The sequence below is a fragment of the Dama dama genome, chromosome 23 (genome assembly GCF_033118175.1).
Source record: "Dama dama isolate Ldn47 chromosome 23, ASM3311817v1, whole genome shotgun sequence".
NCBI lineage: Eukaryota > Metazoa > Chordata > Mammalia > Artiodactyla > Cervidae > Dama > Dama dama.
Genome location: NC_083703.1, coordinates 19,707,462 through 19,721,315, shown reverse-complemented (window position 1 = coordinate 19,721,315; position 13,854 = coordinate 19,707,462). Strand labels below are relative to the sequence as shown.

The window sequence follows — 13,854 nt, the reverse complement described above, 5'->3', positions numbered from 1 at the left end:
CTCCCCACTGCACTGTAACTCGAAGTCCAAAGGCTGGCTACCCTAAGCGCAGGACTAAGGCAGGACCATGTAGCCTCTCTCCTTGAGTCTCACAGTCCAGTTTCCATAAGCAGCCAGTGGATCTCACAGATGTCCAGCACCCAGAACAATGCCTCAGTCACAGTAAATGCTTAAGAATTTCTGTGGAGCACACAAATGACCCAAACAACTACATTTGTATCTCCCAAACAAGCTGTTCCACCCACATGCATCTTGTGCATAATGAAATATGACTAATGTTAAGCATGTTAATGTTTAAGCATGTAAATGACTAATGTTAATCAGGTCCATTTTAAGCATGTAAGCCAAGAAACATCCATCACTCCTCTGTGATGGACCTGAGCACACTGCAAAGTATATATTATTCTCTTTCCTCTCACGGTTTATTTTGTTGGTTTCTCGAGTACATGTGCAATCTGATTATTGGTACTGAACATTTAGATCACAAACTGTCATCCATAAACAATCCTTTAAAATGCTCAAGGTAGGTTCAGAGGTTGACAGTGGTTTAAGATAAGCAGGTGCCCAATTTCCACTAATTTTATTTGATTTTCAATAAAAGTTCAACCAACTGTAAGGAACATTTTAGAGCCGTGAAGTAAAGTCAACATCTTCCATCACTGTGTCAGGTTCTTAAACATCCCCAGGATTTTCTTTAAAAGGCCAAACGTGTGCTAATTTTCCTCTCTGCTCAAAACAGGAGTGTAAAAAAATTTTTTCCTCTGTGGCCCCCAGACCCACAGGGCTCAAACTACTCCAAGATCGGGAACAAAACGGGATTTCTGAAAGTGACTGTGCATTCCAACCAACGTTCCTCTGGCGCAAAGGAAATATCCTCAGGTGCTTGAGAGAAACTTGGGAGGCGTGGGCCGTTGTCAAACAGACACAGACGATAAAACAATTTAACAAAAAGCCTTTTCACTTCTGACACATTGTAGAGGAATGCAGGGAAGTGGAGACAATGTTATCACTCCACGGGGAAAAGGGAAATCCACTCCACTCCAGGCCGGGGCGCGGCCCGGGCTCCGCAGGGAGCTCTGTGCAGACGGGTCCACGGCGAGGTGCCGGCAGGAACACTCGGAATTCGGTGACCCATCTCGAGGCTGTGCTCCCGGGCCTCTCGGTCTCCCAAGTGCTGGGCTCCAGCGACGATCGCGAGCCAGCTGGAGCTGGTCGCTCCCGGCGACGCGCCCCCACCCGCCCCGGGACCCCCGCCTGGTTGGGCACGCAGGAGGGGCTCCCCCCACCGCGGGCGGGGGGCGCAGAGGCACCAGCGAGCCACTCTCCCCGCGCGCGGGCCGAACTCCGCTCCAGCAGGAAAAGTTCCCTCGCCCGGCCTCCGCCCGCGGCCCAGGGCGGGGAGCCGGGGCCGCAGCCCGCGGCCGGGAGCAGGCTCCGCACGCCCCGCCGCGGCTCGGGCTCGGCTCCCCGGAGGCTCGGGGCGCCGGCGGCCGGGCCCCGAAGGAACAGCGGGGGCCGGGGCGCGGGGGCCGGGCGCGGGGAAGTTCGCGGGCCGCAGCCCGGGCGGGGGGCGCAGGCCGGGCCGGCCGCCGCGCGCTCCCTCTCCCCGCCTCCGCCGCCGCCTCCCCTTCCAGGAAGCGCCATATTGATCCCGGCGCCTTCCCTCCTCCCGCTCCTCCGCCCCTCCTCCGCCCCCTCGGCCGCCCGCCCGCCCCCGCCCGCGCCCCCGGCCCCTCACCTTGGCGATGGCCTTCCGGTAGCGGGTCACCGCTTGCTGAATGAGGCTGAAAACTTTCATGTGGCCGTCCCCGCACGGCACGACCACCCGGGTCCTGCCGAAGCACACGGTCACTTTCATGCCGCCGCCGCCGCCGCCGCGGGCCGGCCCGCGCCCCTCGGTGACCGCGGCCGGAGGGCCCGGAGCGCCCTGGGCCGAGGCGGCTGCACGCGGGGCGCGCGGCGCGGGGCGCGGGGCGCGAGGCTAGGGGCCGCGGCCGGGCGCCCGATCGGCTCGCATGCCCGGCCTGCCGCCCTCGCCGCGCCTAGCCGGGCCTGGCCCCGGGCTCGCCCGCCTGTGCCCGCGCGGCGCCGCAGCCTCCGGCCACCTGTTCGGTGTGTGTCGTCGCGCTCGGCGGCCGGGCCGTGTGGCGCTGGCGCGGCGCTCGCTCCGGGCCGCGGGGGAGGGGACGGCGGCGCGGGGAGGGACGGGGAGGAGGCGAGGGGAGGGGAGAGGAGGGGAGGGACGAGGAGGGAGGGGAAGGGAGCAGACGGGAGGGAGGGGAGGGGAGGGGCGCGGCCGGCCCACAACACACTGCACACGCGGAGACCTGGCGAGGGGCGCGGGGCGGCCTCCCTCCGCCGCCGCCCCCCAAGCCTGGGCGCCGCAGCCCCCGGCCCCCGCCTCCCGCACCCCCCTTCCTTTGTCGCTGTGGATCCCCCTCCTGGCGCTGGAGGGGCCCAGGCGGAATCGCGGCTGCCTCCACACTACCCCAGGGGTCCGGTGGGGGGGGGCTCCCGCCCGATCCCCCCAACTCCCGACCCCCCCTACCCCGCCCCCGGAGGCCAGGAGTGAGGGGGCTTCTCCGCGGGGAGGCCTTTCTCCCCAGGCCACCACTTACCTTGAAGCTCCTGTGGCCCCGTGGTGACCCACCCGCTTCGTCGTGTGCAACTCCGACATCAGCAATTCGCATCGTTTTATTTCTTAGAATTCTGCAACCCAAGCAATCTGAACGCAAAGTTAGGAACACTGCACTAGGAAGGCCACCACAGCCCTGGGGAAGAAAGCAGAGCCGCATGGACTCACCTGCGCGGGGACCCGCGACAGTTAATAGAGGAACCTACACCATGTCAAGAAAAGTAACTGAGGCTCCTCTCTGTTATGACAGGAATCTCAGTGTTCCTGGCAACTGTGTGTCTCTCTGTTCAGAGACTGCAAGTGTCAACAAAGAGTCATGGCCGGCCCAGGTCTGTCCCAAGCGATAGTGGATTCACTTTTGCCAGCGTCCCTAGGACTTGTGAAAGTGATCAACAGCTCCGTGGGCTCCAGGAGAACTTCAGCAGATACAGCTGGTGACCATCCACCTCCCTTTTTAAACTAAGGAAACAAGACAGGTTAATCTGCTTTTTGGATCCCTGAACTTTCCACTGCCCCGGGTATAGTGCTGTTTTGCCATACACGAGGTACTTACACACCTCTGCAGCCCTTGACCAGTACAATCAGTTATCCTGGCACAGCAGTGCAATAAGTAGGCACTATGTGTCAGCATCCCATCTTACCCCAGGATGCTAAGGAGTGTTGAAATCACTAGCCCAAGGCCACCCAGAGAAAGCTAGAGAATGACCTAGAAAGAGGGCCCAAGTTTCCCGCCATGCATTCATGGGAAAGGCTCTCTTACTCCTCTTCTGTTTAGAGGCAACCTTCAACATTTCTACCCAATAATTAAGTTTGTAACAGCGACAACAACAAATCTTGTGGCGGTCTCGCTTCTGTATTAATACTTGGATCCACAACAACAATTACTGATAATTATAGATGTTGTCTCTGTTTTAATGCTTTGGGAAGAGAGGAGTATACAAGTTTAGAGTGGGGCTTTCTCAAAATAGTTCTGGTTGAAAGGCAAGTTCAGGAGTAGCCAGAGGACATCAGACAATGCTGGGAGGTAGGTAGAAATAGTAATTGTACCATTTACTTGTGCCTTTGACATGCCACTCACTCTCTCTCCAGCCTCAGTTTTATTCACTGAAAAGTGGGCTGATGATCTCCATAAATTATGAGATAAATTATTAAGATTAAAATAATGTGTTAAGATACTTAGTGCATGCTGCCACGTGGGAGTGTGTAGTTTAGTGGAGTCCAGTTACTGTAATATAGGGCTTCCCAGGTGGCTCAGTGGTAAAGAATCCACCTGCCAGTGCTGGAGACAGGTTTGATCCCTGTGTCTGGAAGATCCCCTGGAGAAGGGAATGGCAACTGGCTTCAGTATTCGTGCCTGGAAAATTCCCTGGACAGAAGAGCCTGGCAGGCTACAGTTCATGGGGTCACAAAGAGTCGGACATGACCAAGGGGCTGAGCACACACACATACATCATGATATGGGTGAAGGGTAACAAAGTCAGGACCAGATAGCAAAGGAGGATGCTGAGGGGGAGGGATAGCCTGGGAGAGGAGTCCAGGGCTCAGAGAAATTGCTGGATTGGTGATACAGCTGTTTAGTGTCTGGACCAGGACTCATGACCTTCAATCAAGCCTGTACTCACTTCCCTTAATTTGATCCCACATGCAGTTAGAGAACTTCCATGTGGAAAGCAGATTTTTTTTCAAGTGAGTAAGAAAAATATAGATTTTAAAATAAGATAGCTACTCCAATAACTGTAATTCAAGACATTACAAATTCAAGCCAACAAAGTGTTTACAGTTGAACTGGGGAGGGAGGCCTGAATTCAGAAAAGAGACAACATCCAAGTACTTCTGTACCATTTTATGTACATCAATTCCTTTCACTATTAAATCATTAATAAGTTTAGACAGCTTTTCAAAAATATGATCATAAGATTAATAATTACAGTGTGACTTAACTAAGCAGATAAAACCTTAAGTCTTTATTTAAATCTACCTAGTTTATCTAGATACAGTGATTCCCTCTATGTTAATAACTGATGAAAAACTAATGCTCTGTTAATTTTAGATACCAGACACTTTGGTGTCTTGACTCTAATTCATAAAATTTTCTCACAAATAATGAATCTGTTTTCACTAATATACTTACCTCACGTGTAACCATAAAGATGCATTAGGGCCAGGCTGAGTTCACATCTACAAAATGTTCAGTTTGACCATATTGCTTCTGACTTGAGATAAGCATAAAAGCAAAGCCCTGAGAAGCAAATTTATCAAAGTTAAGGGTCAAACGTTAAGTAAATATTTTCTAGTGTGTTTACTGTCCTAAATTCTGCTTATTTTGGTTAAAAAAATTATGACCCTTACCTAACTTATACTTCTCTTTTATAATTGATTGATTTAAATTGGTTTTGAAAACATCAGAGAATTCTGAAAATTGATTAGAATCTAGCTGGGTTTTGTGCGTATTTTGTAAATGAGCAGGTGTGACCACGTGGACCATAAATTCAACTCTATCCAGCAGCATTCATGTACACTGTGAAATAAATACACACCCATGTGTGTAGGAACAGTATTGAATTACCTAACATCATGCCCTTAAAAGTTTTAATAATTAGGAATAAAATATTTCCAGAAATTTTTTAAATTCATATGTGTTTTAGGAATTATCTCTGAAATGTTTCCCACACATACTGAACGCCTATGCAGTATTATACTCAAGACCACATTAACAATCGTAAATGCCTTGCCTCACACAAGTTTAGTCTAATAGGAGCAACTGATCAGTATTCACCACTTAATTATTGTCTATTTTATAACAAGCACAGCACTGTGGGCTGGGTATGCAAGTTCCTTCTTCAAGAGGTTCTGACACTGGAAACAGTTTCAGACATGAATAGGTAGCCACTAGGGTACGAGAAGGAGAAGGCAATGGCAGCCCACTCCAGTACTCTTGCCTGGAAAATCCCATGGATGGAGGAGCCTGGTAGGCTACAGTCCACGGGGTCGCAAAGAGTCGGACACTACTGAACGATTTAGCAGCAGCAGCAGCAGGGTATGAGAGGTGCTACATATGGAGATGAGGATGGTACCCAGAGGAAATGCTCCTTCCTGGGAGAGAAGAAAGAGAAGGGGGTGGAAGCAGGCCATCTAGAGTGAAACTGTCCAAGAGGAACATCAAGCAAACCATATTCCTAACTTTAAATCTTCTGGTAGCCACAGATGAAATTAATTTCAATAATATATTTTATTCAACCCAGTATATCCTAGTATCATTTCAACATATAATCAACTTTTAAAAAATACTAATGAATATTTTCCTTTCAGGACACTTGGTCCTGTCCAAAACATCATGAGGGCTTCCCAGGTGGCACTAATGGTAAAGAACCTGCCTGCCAATGCAGGAGACATAAGAGACTCAGGTTCAATCCCAGGTCAGGAAGATCCCCTGGAGGAAAGCATGGCAACCCACTCCAGTATTCTTGCCTGGAGAATCCCATGGACAGAGGAACCTGACAGGCTCCAGTCGATAGGGATGCAAAGAGTCAGACAGGACTGAATCATGTAGCACGCACGCACACAAAACATCATGGGCATATTTGATCCATGCCAGATGGTTTGGGACAGGGCCAAATATCAAGGACCTTTTAACATGGACCAAATGTCTCCATGGATGTATTGGACAGGGCCGAAAGTGACCAAATATCGAGAACCTTTTGGTGTAGACCAAATGTCCTGTGAAAGTTTTGGACAGAACCAAATGTCTACTAACCACTATTTTTCATACTTTTTTTTTACCTACTAATTCTTCGTGACCCTGTGCATCGGTTAAACATACAGCGCATCTTCCTTTGAACCAGTCCTCCATATTCATTCACTCGTGCACTCACTCATCCATCAAAGACTGAGTAACCAGCACGCATCTGACCTGTGAGAGCTCAGTGGCTGCATATGGCTGGTGGCCGCCATATTGGACAGCAAAGCTCTACAGGTTGGAACTGCTAATGGCTGGAAGCCACGTGCACTGTTGAGGAACTTACAAGTGCCCTCTCTGAGGGCAGAGGTGGTATTATTCACAGCACTTCCCCAGAATTGTTCTCCCAAGGCTATCTGCACACTAGTTTTTAAGTGTGATGAATGAGTGAATGAATACAGAGGGATAGGGGAAAGATGGCTTCTTAACATACATACAAATATTGTAATAGTAAAGCTGTTTAGGATAGAATGCAAAGATTGAGGGAAATTAGAATGGCACATAAGGGACTTCCCTGGTGGTCCTTTGATTAAGACTCCACGCTTCCACTGCAGGTAACCTGGGTTCAATCCCTGGTCAGCAAACTAAGATCCAAGACTGAGTCACAGCCTAAAAAAAAAAAAAAAGAATGGCACTTAGACTTCACAGATCTTCTCTGTTGTGCAACATTAAGCCAAAGTCTAAAAACAGTGGTTTTTCTAATGAAGCTTGAGCTCATATGAATTGTAAGGGTGACACTAATAAGTCAATGAAAGAAAAGGAAAAGAACAAGAGACAAGAGGAGCCTTAATGATCCCCCACCATCTGAGATGAAAAGTACACAGATTGACCTGTCCGACCAGAAGAAAATCTCATGGGATGAGGTGGGCCCATCTCCTTTTCCCTTGCATCCGACACTCTGTCTTTACCCTAGAGGCTGGTGTAATCCAAAAGGCACCTGACTCACGAGCTTGTGATTTCCGATGGGGTGGTGTTGACTTTCATACCCAACCATGGGCTTCCAAGTCCTCTCTTCAAAATAGTCCAGATTGCCCTCAACCAGTCCATCAGTAGTCACCAGAGTATCTACCGTATTCTTGCTGTCCTATGCCAGTCCCCAGAAATGCCCAGAAGCTGTGTCAGCCCCACTGCCTTGCTTGGGAAACCACTTCTAGATGTCCCCATGTCACCCAACTTTAGTGCAGGAAGAGATCCAAGTTCCTTACAGAAAGCCATCCCCTGCATCCTTCTATCCATCCATCCAGCATCGTGATCCACCACTCAAGAGCCATGGTTCCCTCATCAAATGCCTCTCTGCTTCCCATGCTCCAAAGCCTAAGAACGAGGGAACTTGTCAATCAAGTCCTCAAAGGCCAGCCCAGCAGCACATGGAGCAGAGTTAAGGTGGCACCGCTGGTGATGTTAAAACCCAGATATTGGAGACAGATCTGTAAGAAAGTGAAAGTCACTTAGGCATGTCCGACTCTTTGTGACCCCATGGACTACACAGTCCATGGAATTCTCCAGGCCAGAATACTGGAGTGGGTAGCCTTTCCCTTCTCCAGGGGATCTTCCCAACCCAGGAATCGAACCCAGGTCTCCCACAGTGCAGGTGGCTTCTTTACCAGCTGAGCCACAAGGGAAGCCCAAGAATACTGGAGTGGACAGCCTATCCCTTCTCCAGCAGATCTTCCCAACCCAGGAATTGAACCAGGGTCTCCTGCATTGAAGGTGGATTCTTTACCAACTGAGCTATTGGAGACAGATCTGCCAGAGAGTCAAACAAAGCAGTCTGAGCTGCCTACTTCCCAGTGGCCACTTGACCCGAGGTAGATGGGAGCAGCCAGTAGTGTGGAGAGGTGTCTCCACCTCAGGTTCTTTCAGCTGAATCTTTGAGAGCAAAGTCCTGAGTCAAGTTCTCCAGCAAGGCCTAGAGTGCTGGCCTTCTAAGCTGGAGGAATCCAGAGGCATGGGAAGTGAGACTCCGAGTTTGAATCAGAATTCCCAGCTGGGACGACCACTATGCCTTCTCTCCAAGGTGGGCGTGGATCTCCTAGAAGCACGAAATACTGAAGTCATTGTTTGTTTTTGATTTTTACTCCAAGACTTTGAGAAAATGAGGTGGGAAGGGGAACGGATCAAGGAAATGATTGTAATCATTTCTCAAGAAGAGAAATTCTCCTCGCCCAGAGGATACTTAACCTTTGATGATTAAAAGGAAAAGGATGGAATGAGTTCACATAAAGCCTCGCACCAATGCTTAGATAAATCTCAGCTCTAAAGGACTTCAGGTCAGGGGATATGAATCAGCTTTTAAAGACTGTTTTTTTAGCAAATGTGGCTGAGCAGCTTCATTCAGTAAAGAAGGGGGAAAATGCATTGTGGTTGATCATTGGAACAATATACTTTTTCTTGACCTTGTCAAGATTAAATGTCTGAAATTTTCAAATCTTGAAACAATGAATGAGGCTGGGTGACAGGGAAGCTTTAATTGCAGTCACTGTGGTGGAATTTACCATGCGGCAGGACTTCCCCAGTGGTCCAGTGGTTAAGAATCCACCTTGCAATGTAGGGGACGTGGGTTCAATCTCTGGTTAGGGAACTAAGATCCCACATGTCCAGGGGCAACTAAGCCCACATGCCACAACTAAGACACGATGCAGCCAAATTAATCAACATTAAAAAAACAACCAAACACGCGGGACCTTCACCGAGGGCCTCTGGGCAGTGGGCCAACCTGGATTACCCCTCCTGAGACACACCCAAAGTCCCCCATCTCCACCCCAACCCAGAGTCCCCCACTCCACCCCCACCCAAAGTTTCCCATCTCCACCCCCACGCTCACCCAGCTGACAACGGGAAGTCTTCCTTCCACAAAGCCAGACCTGCTCATGTCAGAAGGAGCCACGTGGCAGCGAGGCTGCTCTGTGATAAAATCCAGCACCCAGGTGCTGGTGTTCTAGGCCGTAATGCGAGTGTGCTGGACCAGTGCACACCCAGCCCAGCTGCTTCTCTGCCCCTGACATGAGACGGCTGAGTCATCCTCCCCCCTCTGTCAGGTTACTATGCTGCTAAGCTAGGAGTTCAATTTCAAAAGCTTGCGCTATCTGTGCTTTGGAATGTCATCTGCTCAGCATCTCACCAGTGGGTACCAGCTTGTTCCAGATGGGGAAGTTCACCGAGGCAAGCTGCCCTTTGTGGCCCTGGGTCTCTGCTCAGCTCAGAGGTAGCATGGAGACATTCCTGCCAGCATCCTGAGGGTGGCTCCCAGGAACTTCAGGAAGGGAGTCCCACTGAGCAAGAAGCAGGATGATCCAGGCTTTGGGTGAAGCAATGATGAGCAGATGGGCCTTATGGAAGTGGAGGATTCTTGGAAGAGAGTGGCTGGAAGTAAAGGGTGAAAATGTGTGTTAGGGGCCTTTTATACCAAAGTCTCTCTTTTAGGACTTCCCTTGTAGTCCAGTGGTTAAGAGGCTGCCTGCCAATGCAGGAGACATGGGTTCAGTCCCTGGACTGGAAAGATCCCACATGCGGTGGTACAACTTGGCCATCTCTCTCCCTCTGAAACCCAGCACTCTTTTTCCCACTTATGACACCCAGAGTTTATGTGCTTCAAAGATGTCCCTTTGTAAAAAATTTACTCATTCACTCATTCAACTTTTATTGGGAAATTAGTATTTTGCCAAGCACTATGCTAAACAGTCATAAAAGGTAAGATGTAATCACTGTCCTCAAGGATGTCCTTCTTCTTGGAATGGAGACAGCCAGAGATCAATGTGAACAGACCATTATAACACAGAGTGGAGTTTACCATGGAAACACAAAGGCTGAAGCCTCAGTGGCCAGACAAAGCTTCCAGAAAAGGGCAATTTTAAAAATGGACAATTGGCAGCAAGCCACATAGAAAATTAAACGTCTGAACCAAGGGGGGATGTCCAATCCATGGAAATGGATTATGAACAGATCTACATTCCTCTAGAAGAGAAGCTAAAAGACTTAAAAATGACCAACTTTGCAATAAAATGAGGTGGAGAAATCAAATCAAACTGAACTTTGAGGCTGTGATACTAGAAAAATGATGGAGTCATTGACAGCCAAGGCATCCAGCAAGAAGTTTGAAGGTGGGAGGGAACACACAGAGAACCTCTTTAAAGAGGAAAGTGGAATATAATTCAGAAAAACATTGTCAATGCAGGCCATGCCAACAAGGCTTTATTGTGTCATGTGCACCAGGGGACCACGTACCCTCCACAGGGAGTGGCCTGGGCGAATGCTTCCTGACAACTAAATGTTCTTTCAGGGCAGCACTTGATGTTATGCAATTGGAGGAATATGGGACTCACAGAGACTTAAATTTGAGCCTTCTCATTACTAGCAGTGTTGTTGGCCAAGGAAAGTAACCAACAATTATGACTGTTTCTGTTTCTACATCTGCACAATGTGAATAATTCAAATGCATATCTCCAGGGTTGCTGAAACAATCAAATGAGATCATTAAGATGAAAATCTTTTGGAAAATGGAATGGCCTCTACGAATGTTAGCTACAATGATTGCTATTTTGTTTTTCAACTTGCTCTCTTTCTCGCCATATATATATATATATTTTTTTTTTACTCACAGAGATGACTTTCCCCCCTAGTATTTTAGACAGGCATATTCGTCATCACGCTTTTCTGATTACAAAAGTCCCCGTGCCCTGCTTCCATAATTTAAACACAGTGGAAACAGATAAGAGAAAAAGAGGACAACTTCCTGTCCCCACCCTGCTGGAGATAACCAGAGCTGGTGGGTCCTCTTCTGGGACCTCTTACCTTGTTTATGAAACCAGTCTTTCCATGAAGCACAACGAAGAGGTGTGAGAATAACACTGCTGTATTTTTGTTTCCAAGGCCCCTTAAAGTTGATCCAGTGGGGAAATTTTCCCCTGCCACTAGCTAGATGATGGGCAGTCTCCTCAATTTTCTTGCCCAGTTTTTAGGAACTAGACTGTCACGCAATCTCAAAACACAGTAGTAAATCAGAAACTAGATATCCAGTCCAAGATTTGGTTCATCAATTCAGCCTTTTTTCAAAGAAGATACTTCCTTTCCTGCAAATGGTGCATCTGGTTCTCTCTTTTTTTTTTTCTCCTTATGGTGGCTCAGATGGTAAAGTGTCTGTCTGCCAGCAATGCAGGAGACCTGGGGCCAATCCCTGGTTTGGGAAGATCCCCTGGAGAAGGAAATTCCATGGATGGAGGAGCCTGGTAGGCTACAGTCCATGGGCTCGCGAAGAGTCGGACACGACTGAGCGACTTCCCTTTCTTTCTTTCATCCCTACTCGCTGGCTTGGCCAAGTCGAGGGTGGGGAACACAAGTGATGAGAGATTTGGACCTCCCCACTTGGCTGCTGGCTACTACACTGGGCGGAAAAAATGCTTCGAGTCAACACCTCCTTCCCAGGGTGTTCCGGGGTCATCTTGTGGGTCCCCTGCTAGGCCGTCAGGCCTAAACGATGCCTCTTCTTCAACTGGATCCTGCCCAGTTCAGCTCTCAAGTCTCAGGATCCACTCCTGGCTCAGACTGTCTGTGATGGAGGCCCTGGCCCTTCCCAGCCCTCCTTTTGGACGTTAATGGACTTTAAGTGACAGTAGACTGGCTCTCTCACTAGGATCTGCAAGAAAACAGCCATGCATTACATCTCCATACACACAGATCCACGGGAGCATGGTCACTTTGTGCAAACAGCCCTCTGCTCTCTGCCCTGCCACAAGCTGCTTTTGCTTTGTCAGGCATGAATCAGGCACCAATCCATGAGGTCCACCAGCTCTGAGGGACACAAACCAAGCTCTGCAAGCGTCTGGAGGAGCCCGTCCTCGAGGGGCTCCAGCACTTTTCCTTTCCTGGCCTCGGTAGCAGAACTCTTCATATTCACTTCCTCCCAAAGCCCTCCATCTCCACTCGCTTATATTCTCAAAGTGGGCGCCAGGATTCAAGGGTCTCAGAACTAGTTTTCTGTATTTACTTTGAAGATTCCTCCAGGGTGACCTGTGTCACGCTCTGCGTGGTATCTGACATCTATCCTACCTACAGTGTTGATGTCATTGAATCTTCCGTTTTAATGTCCAGTTCCACTAACTAATATATAAGTCAATACCAATATTTTAGCAAAATGTTCTATTATAGATAGTTTTGCACATTTTTGTACACTTAATATATCTCAGGCAGCTTTTCACATTAGTACAAGTAGATTCATCTCATTAACGGAGATTGTTGTACTCTGGATAGGGTGTAACCTACAGACATAAGGCAGTGGTTTAAGACAGTGCTTCTGGAAAGGATGGCCATCTAACATGGGTTTAGACCTTGGCAGAGCATTGGAGGTGGTGGCTCTGGGCCTGGGCTGGGCAGCCGTGACTCGGTGGGTGGGGTGGTGGAGAGGGAGGTTGGAGGGAGCATGACGGCATTCCCTGAAGGGCTGTAATTAGAGCAGCTGCTGCAGGGAGCTACGCCTTGGTCCCTGGGGTGTGCTGAGAATTTAAATTATGGGATGGGGACTAAAGGTGCAATCCACCTACCTTTTCTCAGGGCCTAAATCCATGTCCTCATTGTTTAAGGGGCCCAGTGTCTCTTGGAGAAGCACTTTTATCCTCCAAGCCCTTCTAGGCTCTCTCCCCCAGTGCTTGGGGATAGGGAAAAGAGTGGGTGGTAGGAAACATTAGTAACTGTGGCTAATAGACTTGGGGTTGAAACAGGGGGAAGGATGTTATTCCAGAGAAATATGGAACATTGAGAGAGCTGAATGGGATGAAGTGAGAAAGGCAGTTAAGAGCGAATTCTCTTCTGTTTGTGTGTGCAGTCAGTCAGTCATGTCTGGCTCTTTGCGACCCCATGGACTGTAGCCCGCCAGGTTCCTCTCCCATGGGACTTCCCAAGCAAGAATACTGAAGTGGGCTGCATTTTTTCCTTCTCCAGGGGATCTTCCCAAGCCAGGGATCGAACCTGCATCTCTTGTATCTCCTGCATTGGCAAGCGAATTCTTTACCACTTGTGCCACCTGGGAAGCCTAATTTTTTCTTTCTGTCCCCCTTTCCCTCCATCCCACCACTTCAAGTTGGGATGGGCAAATATTTTAATCTTAACTCCAAACTCACATAACTTAGAGAAACAACAACGAAAACGGGCCACTAATGGAGCTCCATACACAGCCATGATGATGTCTCTTTCTGCTCCATGCCCACGTCTCCATTGCCATCTAGGTCACCAAGGTCATAAGTCATTAAGGATCTGATGGTCTGAGGTTATAAACATCTGGTTTAGATGTACACAGAGCAAAACTGTAATCTCATAAAATAGCTGGGTTTTCGTGGAAACAATATGGACAACCATCCTCATCACAGGCAGCGCTGTGGACCAGGTAAGGTCCACCCAGGTTGAAGACGGAAGAGAGTCCACAAGAGTAATGAAGATGGGGCTTCAGAAAAGAATGATTTGAATATCAAAGAATTAAGAAAGGCCCTTGGGA

The 13,854-nt window shown here is 49.0% G+C and overlaps 1 protein-coding gene across 15 annotated transcripts in view; it reads right to left on the bottom strand.

Moving 5' to 3' along the window:
• Window positions 1-1,891, bottom strand: part of PARD3 (par-3 family cell polarity regulator) — a 557,182-nt gene extending 555,291 nt beyond the window's left edge. For all 15 annotated transcript variants that reach the window (XR_009690004.1, XM_061126148.1, XM_061126154.1 and 12 more), the window contains exon 1: window positions 1,739-1,891. Coding sequence is in view for 14 of the 15 variants with exons in the window: in XM_061126148.1 (XP_060982131.1) it covers window positions 1,739-1,858 (120 nt within the window). In the remaining variant the exon portion in view is untranslated. The remainder of the gene's footprint in view (window positions 1-1,738) is intronic.
• Between the last annotated feature and the right edge of the window lie 11,963 nt (window positions 1,892-13,854).